The sequence below is a fragment of the Chlamydotis macqueenii genome, chromosome 20, assembly GCF_036417535.1.
Source record: "Chlamydotis macqueenii isolate bChlMac1 chromosome 20, bChlMac1.mat, whole genome shotgun sequence".
NCBI classification, from domain to species: Eukaryota; Metazoa; Chordata; class Aves; order Otidiformes; family Otididae; genus Chlamydotis; species Chlamydotis macqueenii.
The window spans coordinates 6,530,202-6,546,104 of NC_141575.1; the positions used below are offsets into that span (position 1 = coordinate 6,530,202).

A 15,903-nucleotide genomic window follows, 5' to 3' on the forward strand; every position below is an offset into this window, starting at 1 on the left:
GCCGCCGCTCCGCCTCCGGGGAGGGCCAAAATGGCGGCGTCCGATGAGGTGGGTGAGCGCTCCCCTCCCGGGCTGCGGCGGGGCGGCCGGGGAAGGGCGGGACCTGGGGCTCACTCGGACAGCGGCTTCCAAACCTTCCAGGGGCTGTTGCGGCCGCCATTCCCGCTGTGGCCTCCCAGTAGCGGAGGCCGGGCTGCGGGGTGCCGCGGCTGAGGGGGAGACGAGGCGGAGGGCGGCGCGGAAAGACGGGGCGAGGGGACCCCGCAGCGCTGCGCAGGGCACAGGGGAGACGGGGAGGCAGGTGCTGCAGGGAGGCGAGGGTTACCGGGTATTTGGCAGCACGTCAGTGGGACCCTTCCCCGCCCGGAGCAGCCGGGATGCCGATCACGAAACGGGCGGAAAACTGGGGGCGGCCGGTCCCGGTCGGTGCGTGGGGGAGCGGGAGCGCTGAGGGGCTTCACCTTACCCGAGAGAAGCCGTGGAGGAGGGAACTGCAGCAGGCACAAGAAGGTGAAATACATCGTGTTGCGAATTGGCAGGTCAGGGGCTTTCGGAGCTGCTGCGTTACGGGAGGAGAGCTGCGCTTCGTACGGTGAAATCCTTTCCGGGCTCACGGCCCCGCTGGCAGGCTGCCCGCGGGGGGAAGCCGCCGTGCGTCCTGAGGGATGCAAAAGCGAGTTGCCAGACTGAGCAGGAGGTCTTTTTCAGTCTTTGGCTAGCATGGGGTATTCACCCTGCCTCTCCTTAAGTATTGCCTTAAGCTTCCCCCTCCCCTGGGCTCAGAAACAATAAGGAGTGAGACCCCAAAACAATTATTGGTGATAGGCAGACACTGCCCATGCTGGTGCTGTTTTGTTGACTATATGATTAATTCTTCTCTTCTGTTCACAAATGAATTGTGATGGCAAAAAGATTATACGTGGCCTGATCTAGCTGTTTAGCAACAGTGAATGTCATGAAGTTGTTTGGCAATCAAGTATTTCAGGCGCATACAAATAAGGAGGCCATAAAGCAATCTGTTAATAATCAAGACTTTTCAGTACAAAGTCATGAAAAACTAAAGACCAGACCCACAGTGTAAGGGAGTTTGACCGTACAAACTTTAATAGTTACCCAGGAGTATTTCTGCTGAGATCTGGATCAGCTTATAATCTGGTAACAACACTGGATGAAAACCCAAACCAGAACTTTAAATAAACTTTTACAGCCTCCCATGAAGGAGCTAATGTAGGTATTAGTACTGAGACTAGGGGAGCAGAATTTAATAAGAGTTCACTGCTAATCAGCTTAAGTGGGGGCCAGAGAGGATGAAGCAATTCGAAGTTTCAGCTGGAGATACCTTATCCAGCAGGGATACGTACAACTGGATCAGCCATTCTGTTGCCAAGAGAAATACAGGAACAAATACCTTCAAGTAGATGCCAGTATAATGGCATTGGCTTACGTGTGGCTAAGACAACATCAAATTATGGATAAGGGGAAATAAAGGTTGCCAGAAAGCAATAAATACTCGTGAGAATTGCACAATGTTGTGAATGCCCACGATACTTCGAAGAAGATAAGATGTGATTTAACCTGATAGAGTCACTATGTGCATTGCTGATTATCTCAACTATTTATCTTATAGTCCAAAAGTTTAAAGGAAAGTTTTGTTTGCAGTGCAGCTGTCACTGGCTGCAAGCCTTGATTCAGAGAGGGTGAAGTGCTGTAAACGCAGTAAGTGTTCAGTAAGACAAGGAAGTGAGGGCGCAGAGGAAACAATGATCAAGAATGTCTTACAGAGTTTACATACTTTTGAAGAATTTGAGAGGGAGATACATAGGGGGGTTTGCACAGCAGTGAGAGGAGAAATATTTAATAAGAGGGGAAACATTCTGTAAAACTACAGTGAAAACAGCATGCAAAAATTAGGTTCTGAAATTACCTTTAAACTGTTAACTATATTTCAAATTCACACCATCACAGTGAAGCCTCCTGGGAATATTTATGGCTTGCTTGCTTCATATTTCAATTCAAGGACAATGCAACAGAAATATTTAAAACTGTGTTTGAATACCCCAGTAGTCAGTGGTTCATTTCTGTCACTGCAGGCTGACTTCTCTGATTCTCAGAGCGGGATAACAGTTTTGACTGATCCATTACCTCATTGGGGGAGTTTTTTATTTCACTTTGTGTTGACATTAACAATTGGCACATAACTATCAGTTTAAATTGAGCTTAGGAACAAAACAAGTGTGCAGAAGCTTTAGCTTCTAGTAGTTGCTTTAATTGTTTGCTTTTTTTTTTTTAAATAGGAATGGCAGTAGTATGAAAAGGAATTCTTCCTAATGGACAACTACTGAGTACATCAGGACTCCTGAGAAAGATTTTAAAAGCTTGAGCCACATCGGACTGGAATCATGTTAAACAAGCCAGTGTTGCTGGAGTCCCTGATCGTGTTTGTCATCGTTCTCTTTGTGCACGCAGTGGTGTGGGACCGATATTCCTGGTGTGCTGTCGCTCTTGCTGTCCAGGCTTTTTACATCCAATTCAAATGGGACCGTCTGCTCCAGCTGGGAGGGGCTGTGTTCCAGTTCCGTACAGCAGCAAACAGTGGCCTCCTGCCAGCTAGCATGGTCATCCCCTTGCTGGGGATAGTGATGAAGGAGAGGTGCAAGTCTGCTGGCATTGTGTACTTCGAACGTTTTGGCATAGTTGTAGCTTCCACTGGCATGCTGGTTGCTCTCTTTCTGTCTGTAATAGCAGTTGGCATCACAAAACCTGTGCCAACCAACACTTGCATACTTACTGGTGTTGCTGGCAGTATAATTATCTATACCATGAAGCACTCTCTGACTGTTTCAGAAGTGATAGAGGTTCTAGAAGTGCTGCTAATTTTTGTCTACCTCAGTATGATCTTGCTGTACTTGTTGCCTCGATGTTTTACTCCTGGAGAAGCATTGCTAGTTCTTGGAGGTATAAGTTTTGTTCTCAACCAGCTTATTAAACGCTCACTGAATGTAACCGAGGGCAGAGGTGATCCCATAGACTTTTTCCTTCTGGTAGCAGTTGTTGGAGTTGTTCTTCTTGGGCTTTTTTTCACTGTGCTCTTCATTTTCATGGATTCGGGTACGTGGATCTCCTCCATGTTTTTCCACATGATGACAGCAGTGCTAGGCTTAGGGGTCATCATGCCTTGGCTCTACCGACTGATCCAGAGGAACCCTTTGTTCTGGCTACTCCAGTTTCTATTTCAGACACAGACAAGAGTTTACCTTCTCCTATATTGGACCTTTTTGGCTGCTTCAGCATGTGGCGTAGTTTTCTACCAGAATGCTAAGAGATCATCTGAATCTAAAAAACACAAGGCCTCGACCATAACCAGGAAATATTTCCATTTCATTGTTGTAGCTACTTATGTTCCTGGACTAATTTATGACCGCCAGCTTCTCTACATTGCTGCAGTACTGTGTCTGGCAGTGTTTATCTTCCTAGAGTATATTCGGTACTTCAGGATCAAACCATTTGGCCACACCCTTAGGAATTTGCTGTCTCTCTTCTTGGATGAAAGAGACAGTGGACCTCTCATCTTGACTCATATTTATCTCCTCCTTGGCATGTCCCTCCCAGTGTGGTTGTTCCCCAGATCTTGTGCTCCTAAAGGTACCTTGTCTGGGGCAGGAGCACTGGTCCCCTATTCTGGGGTACTGGCAGTAGGGGTAGGAGACACTATTGCCTCTGTTTTTGGTAGTACCATGGGGGAAATCAAATGGCCAGGAACAAAGAAAACCGTTGAAGGGACAATGACAGCTATTTTTGCTCAGATCATTGCTGTGGCTCTTATTCTGATCTTTGACAGCACTGTGAATCTGAACTCCAGCTACGCCTGGATTCTGGCATCTGTGAGTTTGGTTTCTCTTTTGGAAGCTTACACTACCCAAATTGATAATCTGCTGTTGCCTCTCTACCTCCAGATAATGTTTATGGCTTAGCAGCACCTCCAGGAACAGAGGCTTCTCCCTTTCTAGTTAAAAGTGATAACAGAATTGCACTGTGGTAAGAGCTCAGAGCTGATCTAAACACTGGTTTTGGTACGGATGGTAAAATTGTTAAAAACAAATGAAAATGAAAAAGACCTATTTAAAATAAAGATTTTGTTTTGGTCTTTTTTTTCCCCCCTCTTTTAAAACAGACCAAGTTGATTTATGTTTTCACAAGAACACAAGCATGACTTGTAAATTGAATTATTAAACACAAATGCTATCTTTATGTCTCTTCTGGGTGCTCAGAGGCAAAGGAGGCAGAGGAAGAAGAGGTAAGTCAATGAGAGAAAAAAGAATAAGCAAACCTCTCTGATTTTGCCACCTCTGTATTGCGTCAGAGCCAAAACTTGTTTTACGGTACTGAGCCCTGCCGTCTTGTATTACTGCTTACGTAAACTCCCAGTTTCTGTAGAAGCACCATTTAAAGCATGTTTTTTAATGAGGGTGGCCACCATCTACACAAACGGAATACAACTGTCCCAGCATATCCTGTCACCATCAGCAAGAGCCATACCAATGCACCACGATGCACCAACGCAACTTCAAACTTGGTAGCTCTAATTGCTAATTTTATCCAGGGCGAGTGCAGGAGGTTTGAGAATGTAAGAGACTTCATTCCAGAGCTGCAGTTTTAGCCCTGAAGATTTATGCAAAAAGAAAAATGTTTTATCTTCAAGATTATAATCTCTAAATTCATTTGGAATAACATTCAGTGTCGGGGGGGGGAAAACTAAGCGAAGAGACAGAAAAAGCTGATTACACATTAACAGATTTTCTGCTTTCATGATTAAAGTCAATAAACTTCCTTAATACTATTGCAGTTTTCTGCTTTTCACATTTTTCAGCTCAATGTTTAATAAAATAATTCATAAAAATACTTCTATCAACAAATTGAGTAAAGCCATTTAATTCTATCCATTTAATTAAAATTATAATTACCATTTTATGGCCAAAACAGCCACCTAATTTTTATGGATTAAACCCTTCCATACTGACAATCTCTCCTCACCAGTTTGTCAAGTGTCCACTAGAACAGGACACATTAGGACACGTCCTCCCTGTCAGTTCCCTTCCCCCAAGAAGTGTCCAAGCAGAAGACTGGCATTCCAGGATTCTTGTTTGCAGGATGAAGTTAACTTCTGACCTCCTGTTCAGTTTTGGGAACAGTTTTGTGCGAGTCCAAGATACCTTGCACAACACTGTCCTGCAGTCCTAGCCCTGAGACTGTGTCTGAGGAGTGAGAATAAGACTGTGGCTGGAGTAAAACTAGTGCTTGGGCCAGCAGCTCCAGCCAGAAAAATCTGCCTCAAAATCTAACACTGTGTTTGTCCCTGCAACAAGCCAGGACTGGAATAGCTGAGAGGCAGCATTGCCCAATTTACACCTCTGCCTGGGCAGGGCTCCTGAGACTTCATACTGCTTTTTCTGAGGGTGTCAAAATTGTCCAGAGCTGGTTTTGGTTAATAATGCAGTAAGTCATTAGATACTTTTTGTAGGAAACCAAACTCAGTAATTGCGCTAGATTGAGTTTCCTTCACATTCAACAGGAAATCCTGCAAATCCAGTCCAGCTTCTTGCCTTCGTTTATGCACTTGAGCTAGATGTTTTTGTACATTGCAGGTAATGGTGCATATAATTAGAGGAAAAACTATCATTCCTCAGCAGAAAGGTGCCATTCTAAATTACTAACTTTTCCAATGGAAAGATACAGAAAAAGCTGTAGCTGCTTCCATCAGAAGCCGCAGCCTTCACAATTAACATCATAAAATAGCACCAGAGTTCAAGTCACTTTCCTTCCACCCTGCTCACAGCTGTCAAACAAACTGTAGAAAAGGCAGGGGAGGGCAGCAAGCTGTACCTGCAGAAGCTTTGAACTCCAGGTTACTGCTGTTGCCATTTCCCAGCTTCCTAATTCCTACTACAGCCACCTGATCGTTCCTCGGTGATGAATTCTTTGCTGTATTGAACCTATTCCGCATTGCTCAGTGTGATGTCCAAAACCAGGACGCTCAGCAAAGCCCAAAGGGCTGAAACTTCTTCCCATAAAGAAATAAAATGTGACTGTTTCACACCAACTCAGTGCCAGAGACAGGCAACGCACTTTTGATTGGGATGAGTCAGTAAGAACTGGCGCTCACTCTGACAGCACTCTGAGCAGTCTAAAGGTTTCTACCGCGTAATTAGTGCACTGATGATACTGGGCTCATATCTCTTGGGGCTGCCACTGCACCAGTGACATTACACCTACACAGCTTCTGTTCACTTTAGGATACAGGCTTGAGCTTGCCTCAGATGTAACTTCTCTTTCTTAACATACCTTAGGTTTCACCTTGCTATAAGCTGGTTTTGTTTTGTTGGGGTTTGGGGAATAGTAATTGTTCTTGTGCACGTTGAGAGTTCAAACCAATCATCAGACAACTTAGCACTGGCCCCATCTGTTGGGAGAAGGTCACACTGTGTCTTCCTCAAATAAGAGATGAGGGAGAAAAGGAGAATTTCTAATTTTTAATTTAAATGTTAGAAGTTTGATTGAAGGGAGTTGTTTTCATTATTTCAACACAAATCTTTAAGAACTTTGATATTTCTAATCAACACACCCAGAGATCAAACACTCAGCCACATTTTGCTAGAAATACTTAGAAGCTTGATTATAAAAGTAGTTTTCCTGCTTCATTTTGGCCACAATAGGATTATTTTTAACCACTATTATTCAAACAATGAGACAGAGACCTAAGTCAGCCTCTTCACATGACATGCTCACCTGCATTGCTGGGATCGATACAGCCAAGAAATGCTCTAAACAAGCTCTTGACTTAAATAGAACCAAATACTGAGTATCTGCAAGAAGAAATACTACTTAACTGGTCCCAGTCAAGGTGCAATGGTCTCTAATATTCTCAAGACTGAGGAGTTTCCTTACCAAAAGGACTGGACAACTATTCTCATGCCAGTAGGGCTCATGCTGTAGTAGAGGCTTCTGTCTAAGGCAGATGTATTCAGTTGTGTCAAGGGTCCTCGTTCTGGGCAGAGGATAAATTAATCTTGAGAGCTAATCTAGTGAAAGTTGTATTTAAAGGGAACATGAACAAACAATCAGAAAGAAATATTGATCAGCTCTTGACTCCAGAAGCCAATCACTAACTTCAAGTGTAGAGCGATGGAAAAGGCAGTTCAGGAGTTGGCTGGAGCCTAGAAAGTAAGGAAGAGGTAAAAACAAAACTTCAGAGGCTATTCCAGTTCTACGGGTATGAAATCAATGCTAGCTGAGGTGCTACCAAGAGAAACTGTGACATGCAAGACCACCAATAAGAGTTTATCCTGGCTATGGCATTGAAAAGGCTCTAGTTTCCTCAACTAGCCTGTTAGGATGGTGACCTTACCAGTTCTCTTTACTCCAGCTGGTGTCTTTGGCTTCCATCACGTGGAAGGTGAACACGTGGCGAGAAGACTCCGACCTGTTCAGTTCACTCTTATGGACGACTTCACCATGGATGAGAATGAGTCCACCTGTTTGAGAGAAACATCCATACTGCTTTTTTCGAAGTATAAGTGCTAGCTTTAAAATACAAGAGGAGCTGAAAGTGTTAAAATACAATTTTAGCTCCCTTGCTTTTCTTGAGCTGTAAAGCAGACACATTTGGGGGCTGTTTGTACCTTTACTTATAGGCAGAGGTATGAACCGGCTGTCATCGTAGGCTGGCTCTGACCCTACAAACTCTACACACGTTGAGGCACCTGGAGCTGCACGAACCATTCTCCGGCTAATTCCATCTGCAAATCCACAGAATAAGCAAACATGTATGAAAATTACACAGCTAGCTGCATGCTGCACAGCAGAGGAGCAACATCTACAATTTCTCTTGGCAATGACTTGTATTATTATAGTATATTCAAATTTTTCTCACTAATTTGGGTGAGTTTTTTTTCATTAAGCAAAGATTTAGGATTTTCCAGCTGTGGCAGAAAGTGCCTTTGGTTTGCCTGTCTGGTTCTTTCTGTGCATTTCAACATAGCCCTTTAGGAACACAAATAGTCACGCACTTATGCGAAGCCGACCTTTGGTCCATTTCTCCTTTCTATAAGAGCATAAATTGCAGAGGGCAGCTGACTCCAGAATTTGAGGGATGAATGCTTTAAAAAAATCTTAAGAGCACTATGATTACACTAACTGAGTGAATGCTTAGGTAAGCAACAGTTTAAAGCTGATGAGTGTGCCCTAGAGGTGGTGAAAAACAGAAAACTGCTGGTAATCCAGTAGTGGTTACACACACAGAGCAACCACCACCAGTCACAACAGCCATGATCTGGTTTTGTGTCTGTTCCTCTGGGCCACTGACTGTTCTCCGATGGCTTGGACAGTGTCCAAGTGACCCTTGAATAGACTCGGAGGCTCTTCTTGTTTACTGAAATGCAGATGAATATTTGACAGTTGTGTGAGTATGTAAGAGGATTTTTATTCCCCTGACTAAAAATTTTTATTGGCCAGAGCAAAAAGGGGATCTTTGTTAAAGGGATGCAGCCTGGGGAAAAAAAAAAAAAAAGAATAAAAGAAATAAAGTTATTTCTCCATGTATTCCTACTCTGGAAGGCAAAAGGAGGATTATTACTCTTTACAGTCCAGATCAGACTTGATCAACATTTTCAAGGCTACAGTCAAAGCTGTGGAAGAAGCACCAACAGGAGCAATGACCTGTTTCACTACAGGAAGAAAGGACCCAGTAGTTTGAAGTCCTCTTTACATTAAAGTCTTACATCTCAGTGGCCTGGCAAGGAAGACTAAATCTTGCAAGGGAAGCTTCTGAAGTAATACTGCAGTGAAAAGAAAAGATTCAGGAGCAGTTATATGAACCTCCCCTTAATTAAACGAGTAATTAAAAAATCAGGAGGGCTGTCCTTCCTTGCCCCAGTACCCTGGATTCTTTGTTTCTAGGCTAGATATCAATTTAAAACTAAACACAGTGTCAGTCATGTATACTACCTACATTTTATTTTAAAATATTGTTCTATTAGACTCATGTGCTGGACTGGTGGCCAAGAGCCAAGTGAAACAGTTAATAACCTGCTGAAAAATGTGGTTGTAGATTTGACAACAGCACAAAGGGAGATCATTGTAGTAAATAAAGTTGTCCTTTCAACAAACAAGAGTCATAGCATGTTTCTGCAGGTACTGTGGGATGCAGAGAACACAACACAGTCCATATTACTCTCCACCCTTAATCAAGACAAGGGAGCGCGTTTCACAGCACGCACCAAGCTACCACAAAACTCTTACCAGTGTGAGAGCCAGGAATGAACCACAAGCAGCCGTTCTCCCGCGTGGCATCCTCCAGGGCAATCCAGAACCCCAGGATTCTGCCCAGAGGCTCCGTGTGCAGGAAGGTGGCATCCTGGTGTGGGGTCACTGCAATGAGACGCAGTCGTTAGGGTCTTTTAACGCCTGAGGAATTCAGTACTGCTAGAAGGACGGCAGGCTGGTTCTTGACCTGACCTACCCTGCCCACCCACCCGTCACACACATTAAACCTTACACAAAAATACCACCTGTCAGCCTGCTGCAAATATAAAAGCAGCTCTTTGCTCAAGTTGCACGTGACGTAGAAACATTTCTGGAAAACGTGGATGCTTTTAAATAATTTTAAGAAGGCTTGGACCACAAAACTCACAGGCTTAATTCTGATTCTGAGCTTTTTTTCCTGGTAACAATCCTTTCCTAAAGGAGTGTTATCTGCAGTGCGACAGAGAGATAATACAAATCTCACCTTCACCGCCAATGCCAGGTTGCTGCAAGGAAAGAAAGGTGATATGTGAAGAGAAGAGTTGCACAGCTTCACACCTAGCAGGGTCTTGAGTGGCAAGACAACTTGAATTACTTTTACCTTGAAGATATACATGCTTTGGACAACTACTGGTCTCTCAAGGCCTAGTTTTCTCCCCAATTCCTGCAAGAAAACTTTCCGAGATTTATATTTGCCATTTTCTGCACGCTATAAGGCATTATTCTTTGAAGATATTTAACTTTTACAGACAAAAATGACTATCCCTAGGAGTCTAGAAAATTAACTACTCCAATACTAACCCATTCTGGGAAACAGTAACAGCTCACCTGCACCTTGGAGGAGTGGGTGATTTGCTTGAAGATGGGATCACGAGCATGTAAAGCTAAGGGGAAAGAAAAGGCTCAGACTGAAAATTCATTGACAGGAATGATGAGCTGCAGAGATGACAGCCAAGCAAGATAAATTACTTTCATTTCCCCCAAGAGTGGATATACGTGGCTTATCATGCCATGCCTAAGGTGATACAACACTTGTAGATTTACACAATCTTCTTTAGAGACCAAAAATATAATCACTCACTGCCCAGAAACTGCAGCTGTATAGAAAACACCATATAACAGAGTGAAGAAAAATTGACTATTATGTGGTTAAGTATTGTATTATGCAAATGCTAACACGACAACCGCTATACATGACCCCGAGGTACACAGGTGAATTCACCCTTTAAAAACACAATCCTTAAGACCTACAAAAAAAAAGTAATTACTGCAAAAATGAGCTAGGGCTTATCTTTGGTCCCCTTTGCAGAGCTGTTCGCACACAGATGCTTCCTACGGCCCAGCTCTGACAAAACCATAAAGCAAAGACTTGGAATCGTGCCTCCATCTCAAATTTACCGCAAGGCCACGCAACTGGGCCCGGCAGGGGCTGCTCCCGAGCAAGGGATGAAGCAAGATTCAACCAAAAGGAGTAATTACAAAAAAATAAATCTAGGGAAGCCTTTTGAATTGTTAAGTTGCTGAGTCAGCAGGCGTGTACAGTTGTTTTCACTTCCCTTGGGGAAACGCTGAAGAATAACAGAACAGCAGGCAGGCCGGGAGGGGGAGAGTGTTTTTCCTGAGAAAACCAAAGAACAGAACTCTCAGTACTGAATTTCCAAGTTTAGTCAAGTTTAATCTGAACAAAGTTCATGTGTTTGGAGGTGCAGTGAAACCTGCTCTCCCTTTCCCTGTATTGTTTGAAAACAAAAGGGATCAAAACGCAAGTTTGGTAGCTGGGAGAGAGGAAATCTGTCAAACCAAAACCAGTAAGGGTAAAGAAAAAGTGCTGGTGACACCGAAGGAGGGAGGACAGCTTTGACATTGGCAACCCGCCACTGCACGGGACACAAAAGACACAGTGTGAGCTGTACGGAATGTGACCAGTCTTAGGTGGTAAATTTGTTAAAGCAATCTCTTACATAAAAGAGACAAGGGCTGAAGTCCAAACTTTTGCATGTCAGTGACTGTGAGCTATGCATCGCTGATAAACCTCCTAGACAGTTTTTTTTAAAGGATAGTAAAGGAGGATTTTTAAGTCCTTTGACAGCAAAGCGTGAGGGGCAGCACAGAGAGAATTGCAGAGACTGACGTGCAGACATCAGGTTGAATTTAATGCAGAAACGCAGAATAAAACAGCCTGGGGTTGTAAGGACAAAAGCTGTATGGTCACAATGGCAAGAAGGGTGAGGTTTGAGGTACTTGGTGCAGTAGTTCCCAGGAGGCACAGAGAACCAACAGAAGAGGGAAGAAGTCATTTTTCTGCTGAAAAAGGTTTCAACTCAGATGGCCGCGGTTATTTATAGCAAGTAGGTCTGGCGAAATCCTCATGTCTGAAAACCACATCCCTCTCAAAACCCCATCCTTTAAGCATACCGTGGCCAATCTTGCTGATGGATCTCTCCTTTGGAATTAGGAAGTTGCCTACAAAACAAAACCAGAATTCAACATTGTTTGCAAAGCAGGAATCATGCCTTGAGCTGGAAACTAGCTCCTGACCCCTCACTCAGCCTTCTCCTGTCCCCTCCCTGTGGCTAACTCAGGCCAGGGCTTACCTCTCTCATCTAAAACGCCTTTCTCAAAGAAGAATCTAATCTTGTCTCCACTGGTTAAGAAATAATCCGAGCTACCCTGCCAGGGATAAAAGCCCAGTAAAGATAGCATCCTTGTAAAAACATACATGGACATTTCATCAAAGAGTTAATACTCACCTGCATCTTTTTCCCATCAAGCCGCAGCATAAACAAAACACAGTCACTAGAAATCACTCCTCAAAAAGGCTCCACAATGCTGAATGTCTGGGCATTGATTAGGACTTTACAAGAACTTCTTACAGAGAGGCTACCCTTGCTTTTCTTTTGCTGGCTGCCTGGAAAATAACCTATTTTCTGTCTGCAAAACACGTACAAAGTGATCCGTGTGAGCTGCTCATGGCTACCCAGGGGCAATAGCTCTGGGGGCTGAAAGCACAGCAGAGCCACATGCACCCTTCTCTTCCTTCACCCTCTGATAAGACCACCACCAAACATTTGTAGAAAGCTGGAGAGCAAATGCCTCTCTGTGTTAGGTTCAGTCAGAAGGAAGAGTTATGTTCCCCCAGAGTGAATCCTGAGCAGCTTTTTGCATTTTCCCTTCCTCCTTCCAGCGCTACGATGTGGACAGCCCTGCCCTTTTTGGTACCTGTGCCTGGAGCTGCTCATCTTCCTTGGTGGAGAACTCGGTGCGGCAGTGCGGTGGCACTTCCATCTCTGCTATGATTCTCTGAATCTGGGTCCTCATGCTGTCACACTCCTCTGCGGTGAAGAAATGCTCTAGGACAAGGAAGCCATCCTCGCGGAACTGGAAGAGACAGGGTGACTGCTCTCCCCCAGAGTCCTGGGGGCAAGCAGCACGAAGGAACAGAAAACAGCTCTGGCCCTTTGCTGTGCCTCAGCTCAGTGTGAAAAGCATCCCAACTTCAGCTGGGCAGCTGGAGAATCTGCCTTTAATTTTTAATTTCAAGAGGGGTTTCTGTTGTAAAAACAATAGTTGGTTAGCAGGCTCAGATACCATACAGCTGAGAGGAACACATTTCAACCCCTAAGTCTACAAAGCAGAGATGATATTATTGCTAGAGACTTTGCGGCTTAAGGATTCCTTATCTAAGATATGTGACCAGCAACTATTAAATTACAAAGCCTGCTAACACGATCATAGCAGTCATACTGGGATTCCAAACAAGAATGAGATTTCTTTACAAGCTGGAAAGCATTGTTTTCTCTAAGGGAAAAATCCCCGGGTGATTTCTCACAGTTGACTACACAATCCCTTACAGAGTGAAGTGAACTCTGTTAGCACTGCTGTTCTTTATATAGAATGCCCTGGAGATTATCCTCCGACAGGCAGATTTCATCTTCACGGATGAGAGCTGAGCAGCGGAGACAGAAGGGCATGAGAGAAATTCCTGCAACAGCTCTGCAGGACAAGTTGCCCTCTGGAAGAGTTTATAGCCACAACAGGGTCCTCACATGCTCGAAGTGAACATAATAGAAGAAGCTGAGAAGAATAGGAAGTGTTTGAAAAGCAGATCTTTGCTAGACCCCATCACAAGTTAACTAGTAGTAACTGTATCTCACAAGTAGCGTCACCTGCCTGCACTACAGACACGCTCCTTCCCCGGAGCACGGTTCCTTACCTTTTCGATCTGATGCTGAGTTACAAACGCCATCAGAGGCAGAAGCTCCCGGTATCCCACCAGCAGCACCCCGATTCCACTCAGGCTCCGCAGGGCTGACTCCCTGTCTCTTCACGTGATCCCGTTCTCCGCATGTGATAACGGAGAGCCCCGGGCAGCCGGGCTGTTGCGCAGCCAGCAGAGCTGCCTCTGAAGGGATTTTATCCGTATCTCCGGTCGTTTGTTCCTGGCGGGAGCATTCGGGGCTGCAATTTTGCTTTGGCTCTCGGAGCTGCTTAAAGAGCACAAAGGCGCTCTGCTCAAGTGTGATCTCAAACTTGATTCATGTCTGAACTCCAAGGAGGAATCGCTGCTTAAATTAATAACCCAGATTTTAAAACCAGAGCAGTTAAACTGGTAAACACGGTAGTAAAACAAGATAAGGGAAGTAAAATAAGATTCAAGTAGGGTGAAAAGATCTAAAAGTTTTGAAACAAGTTTAATTGGCAGTTCAGGCTCTGACAGAGCCCTTTTTGCTCGGCCAGTGAGTCCTGCCAGCACACCCACCTGAGAGGGACCTCAGCGACCCAGGGGACAGCAAATGTCGGGCTAAAGGTGCTAAAGAGCTTTTACAGGGGTTTGGAAAAATTCAGAGAGAATCTCTGCTATCTTCATTCACAGCTGCTCTGGTGACATACACCTTCGTGTGCTCGGTTCGCTCTCCTACGGCTCCAAATGTTCATATAAACAGGTGAATCCAAACCCCCAGTTCAAACTCGAGAGAGAAAGAGCAGAAACTGGATCTGAAAGGCAGGAGAGAGGAACAGATGGCAGCCCAGCGGTGGCGCTCCCCGCCAGCGCATCCTGCCCTCGCCGGGCAGCCCCGGGAAGGGTGTTCCTTCCAGAGATTAAAAAGAAAAAGGGTTTGGCTCTTGCAGGAAACACCAAAAACATCCTTTCAGCAGCACTCCACATCGAAACAACATCTCGGGGGTGGTTTTATGTATCACCCATCTAGAAAAACAAAAACACCACGAAGGTGTTTACTTCCAAATATATTTGGCAACTGAAAAATCCATCTTAAAGAGATGCTGTTTGAAAAACTAAAGTTCTTTATTCTTAACAGAATCAACTATAGATAAAAATCCCTCCCCATCTTGTTTAAGGTCGGTTTTGGTTTTTAATGAAAAGGAAAATCAGTGTTTCCTCTTTTTGACCATTTATAGCTTATTTTCAAGCTTTTTTCAGCACACCAGAGGATATTAATTCAGTAGTTTAAAAAGCTAAATTTTGCAACAGACTTTAATCACTGGGCTACACATATAGAGGGAAACAATCAACCTGCAATACCACAAAACTAAAAAAAAAGTAGTTCCTCCTTCTTGTTAAAGCACTCTCACCAACTGATGGAGCTGAAATGTGTTTAAGGAAGATGTGTAGCCAGTGGAAGAAAACCTTGCTGTAAAACCTGTACTTATTGCCTGTAAGTCTGTCTCCAGAGGACACACCTCAGCGGGAGGCAGCAATCCTGGAGAAACATGCTTTTTACACATGCTCCCGTGCCACTCCTCAATCCCTCTGTGTTACCTCCGTCATTCATAACGTCATCTACTTCTTATTTCCAGTCTGGTTTTTCAGCAAGCTAGCACGTCATCTTCTCCACTCCCCACCTTACGCACGCACGATGACTTCAGAAGCTGTTTTAGTTCATAGGCATGACAGTAAACCACAGCTTTCCTGCTCCATGGACCGCTCCGAGCAACACAAACAGCAGATCGCAGCACACAAGACGGCAAGTACCAGAAGATAACCGACTGCATAAAGCAGGGGAGACAACCCCTCTTCGTTACAGGAGCATTCATCAGTGTCTGTCCTTAGGAATCCTACATTTCTTTGCCACTCCAGCCGCGCTCCTATTTTGAGGCTTAAAAAGATATTTTCAGCAAGAGGAAAACCACCTCCGCCACATAATTCCCCCCCAAAAAAGTCAAAGAGAAGGATGACATCTTTGTAAACACCTTGTATTCCAGTAAGTTTAAATAAGGAAGGTAGAAAGTACTCAAAGCTGGGAAACGGCCCCCTTTTCCTTCCTTTCCTCCCCCTCTGAGAGCTCTTTTGCAGACTATTAAACAACATTTTCTCCTGCCAGCTCCGCAAGTAAACTGTGCTTCTGGCAAACTCCATTGGAGACTGCCAAAGCCCATCCCGTGTCCGCAGGAAAGGTACAGGAGCGACATCAGGAACACGGACAGCCCTGCAGCAGACAAAGCAGGAGTGTTTCAAATGCCTTTTGACTGGCACGATTATCCTGATTTCCTCCTCAACAGGCGTGCCTATTGAAACCATTTGGAGCCAAGCCAGTTTGCCAGTTCTCCAGAGCCAGATTAGGCAGCTCAGCACTCTCACCAGAACTG

At 44.5% G+C, this 15,903-nt stretch overlaps 2 protein-coding genes across 4 annotated transcripts; one reads left to right on the forward strand and one right to left on the reverse strand.

The window, feature by feature from the left end:
* Positions 1-28: 28 nt before the first annotated feature.
* On the forward strand, positions 29-4,248 carry DOLK (dolichol kinase). 3 transcript variants are annotated; one of them, XM_086764150.1, is made up of 2 exons: positions 29-48; positions 2,295-4,248. In XM_086764150.1, exon 2 carries the CDS (start codon positions 2,400-2,402, stop codon positions 3,969-3,971), a length of 1,572 nt encoding a protein of 523 aa, XP_086620276.1. In that variant the 5' UTR covers positions 29-48; positions 2,295-2,399; the 3' UTR covers positions 3,972-4,248. The 3 variants fall into 3 exon arrangements, with proteins under 3 accessions (XP_086620276.1, XP_086620273.1, XP_086620274.1); XM_086764147.1 differs by lacking the exon at positions 29-48 and adding an exon at positions 354-510; XM_086764148.1 differs by lacking the exon at positions 29-48 and adding an exon at positions 521-539.
* Positions 4,249-6,514: 2,266 nt separating this feature from the next.
* On the reverse strand, positions 6,515-13,685 carry PHYHD1 (phytanoyl-CoA dioxygenase domain containing 1). The gene is made up of 11 exons (XM_010123361.2): positions 13,511-13,685; positions 12,517-12,675; positions 11,892-11,967; positions 11,713-11,760; positions 10,126-10,181; positions 9,899-9,961; positions 9,782-9,803; positions 9,295-9,423; positions 7,677-7,793; positions 7,403-7,529; positions 6,515-7,211 (listed from the first exon to the last, which is right to left on the reverse strand). Exons 1-11 carry the CDS (start codon positions 13,541-13,543, stop codon positions 7,166-7,168), a joined length of 876 nt encoding a protein of 291 aa, XP_010121663.2. The 5' UTR covers positions 13,544-13,685; the 3' UTR covers positions 6,515-7,165.
* Between the last annotated feature and the right edge of the window lie 2,218 nt (positions 13,686-15,903).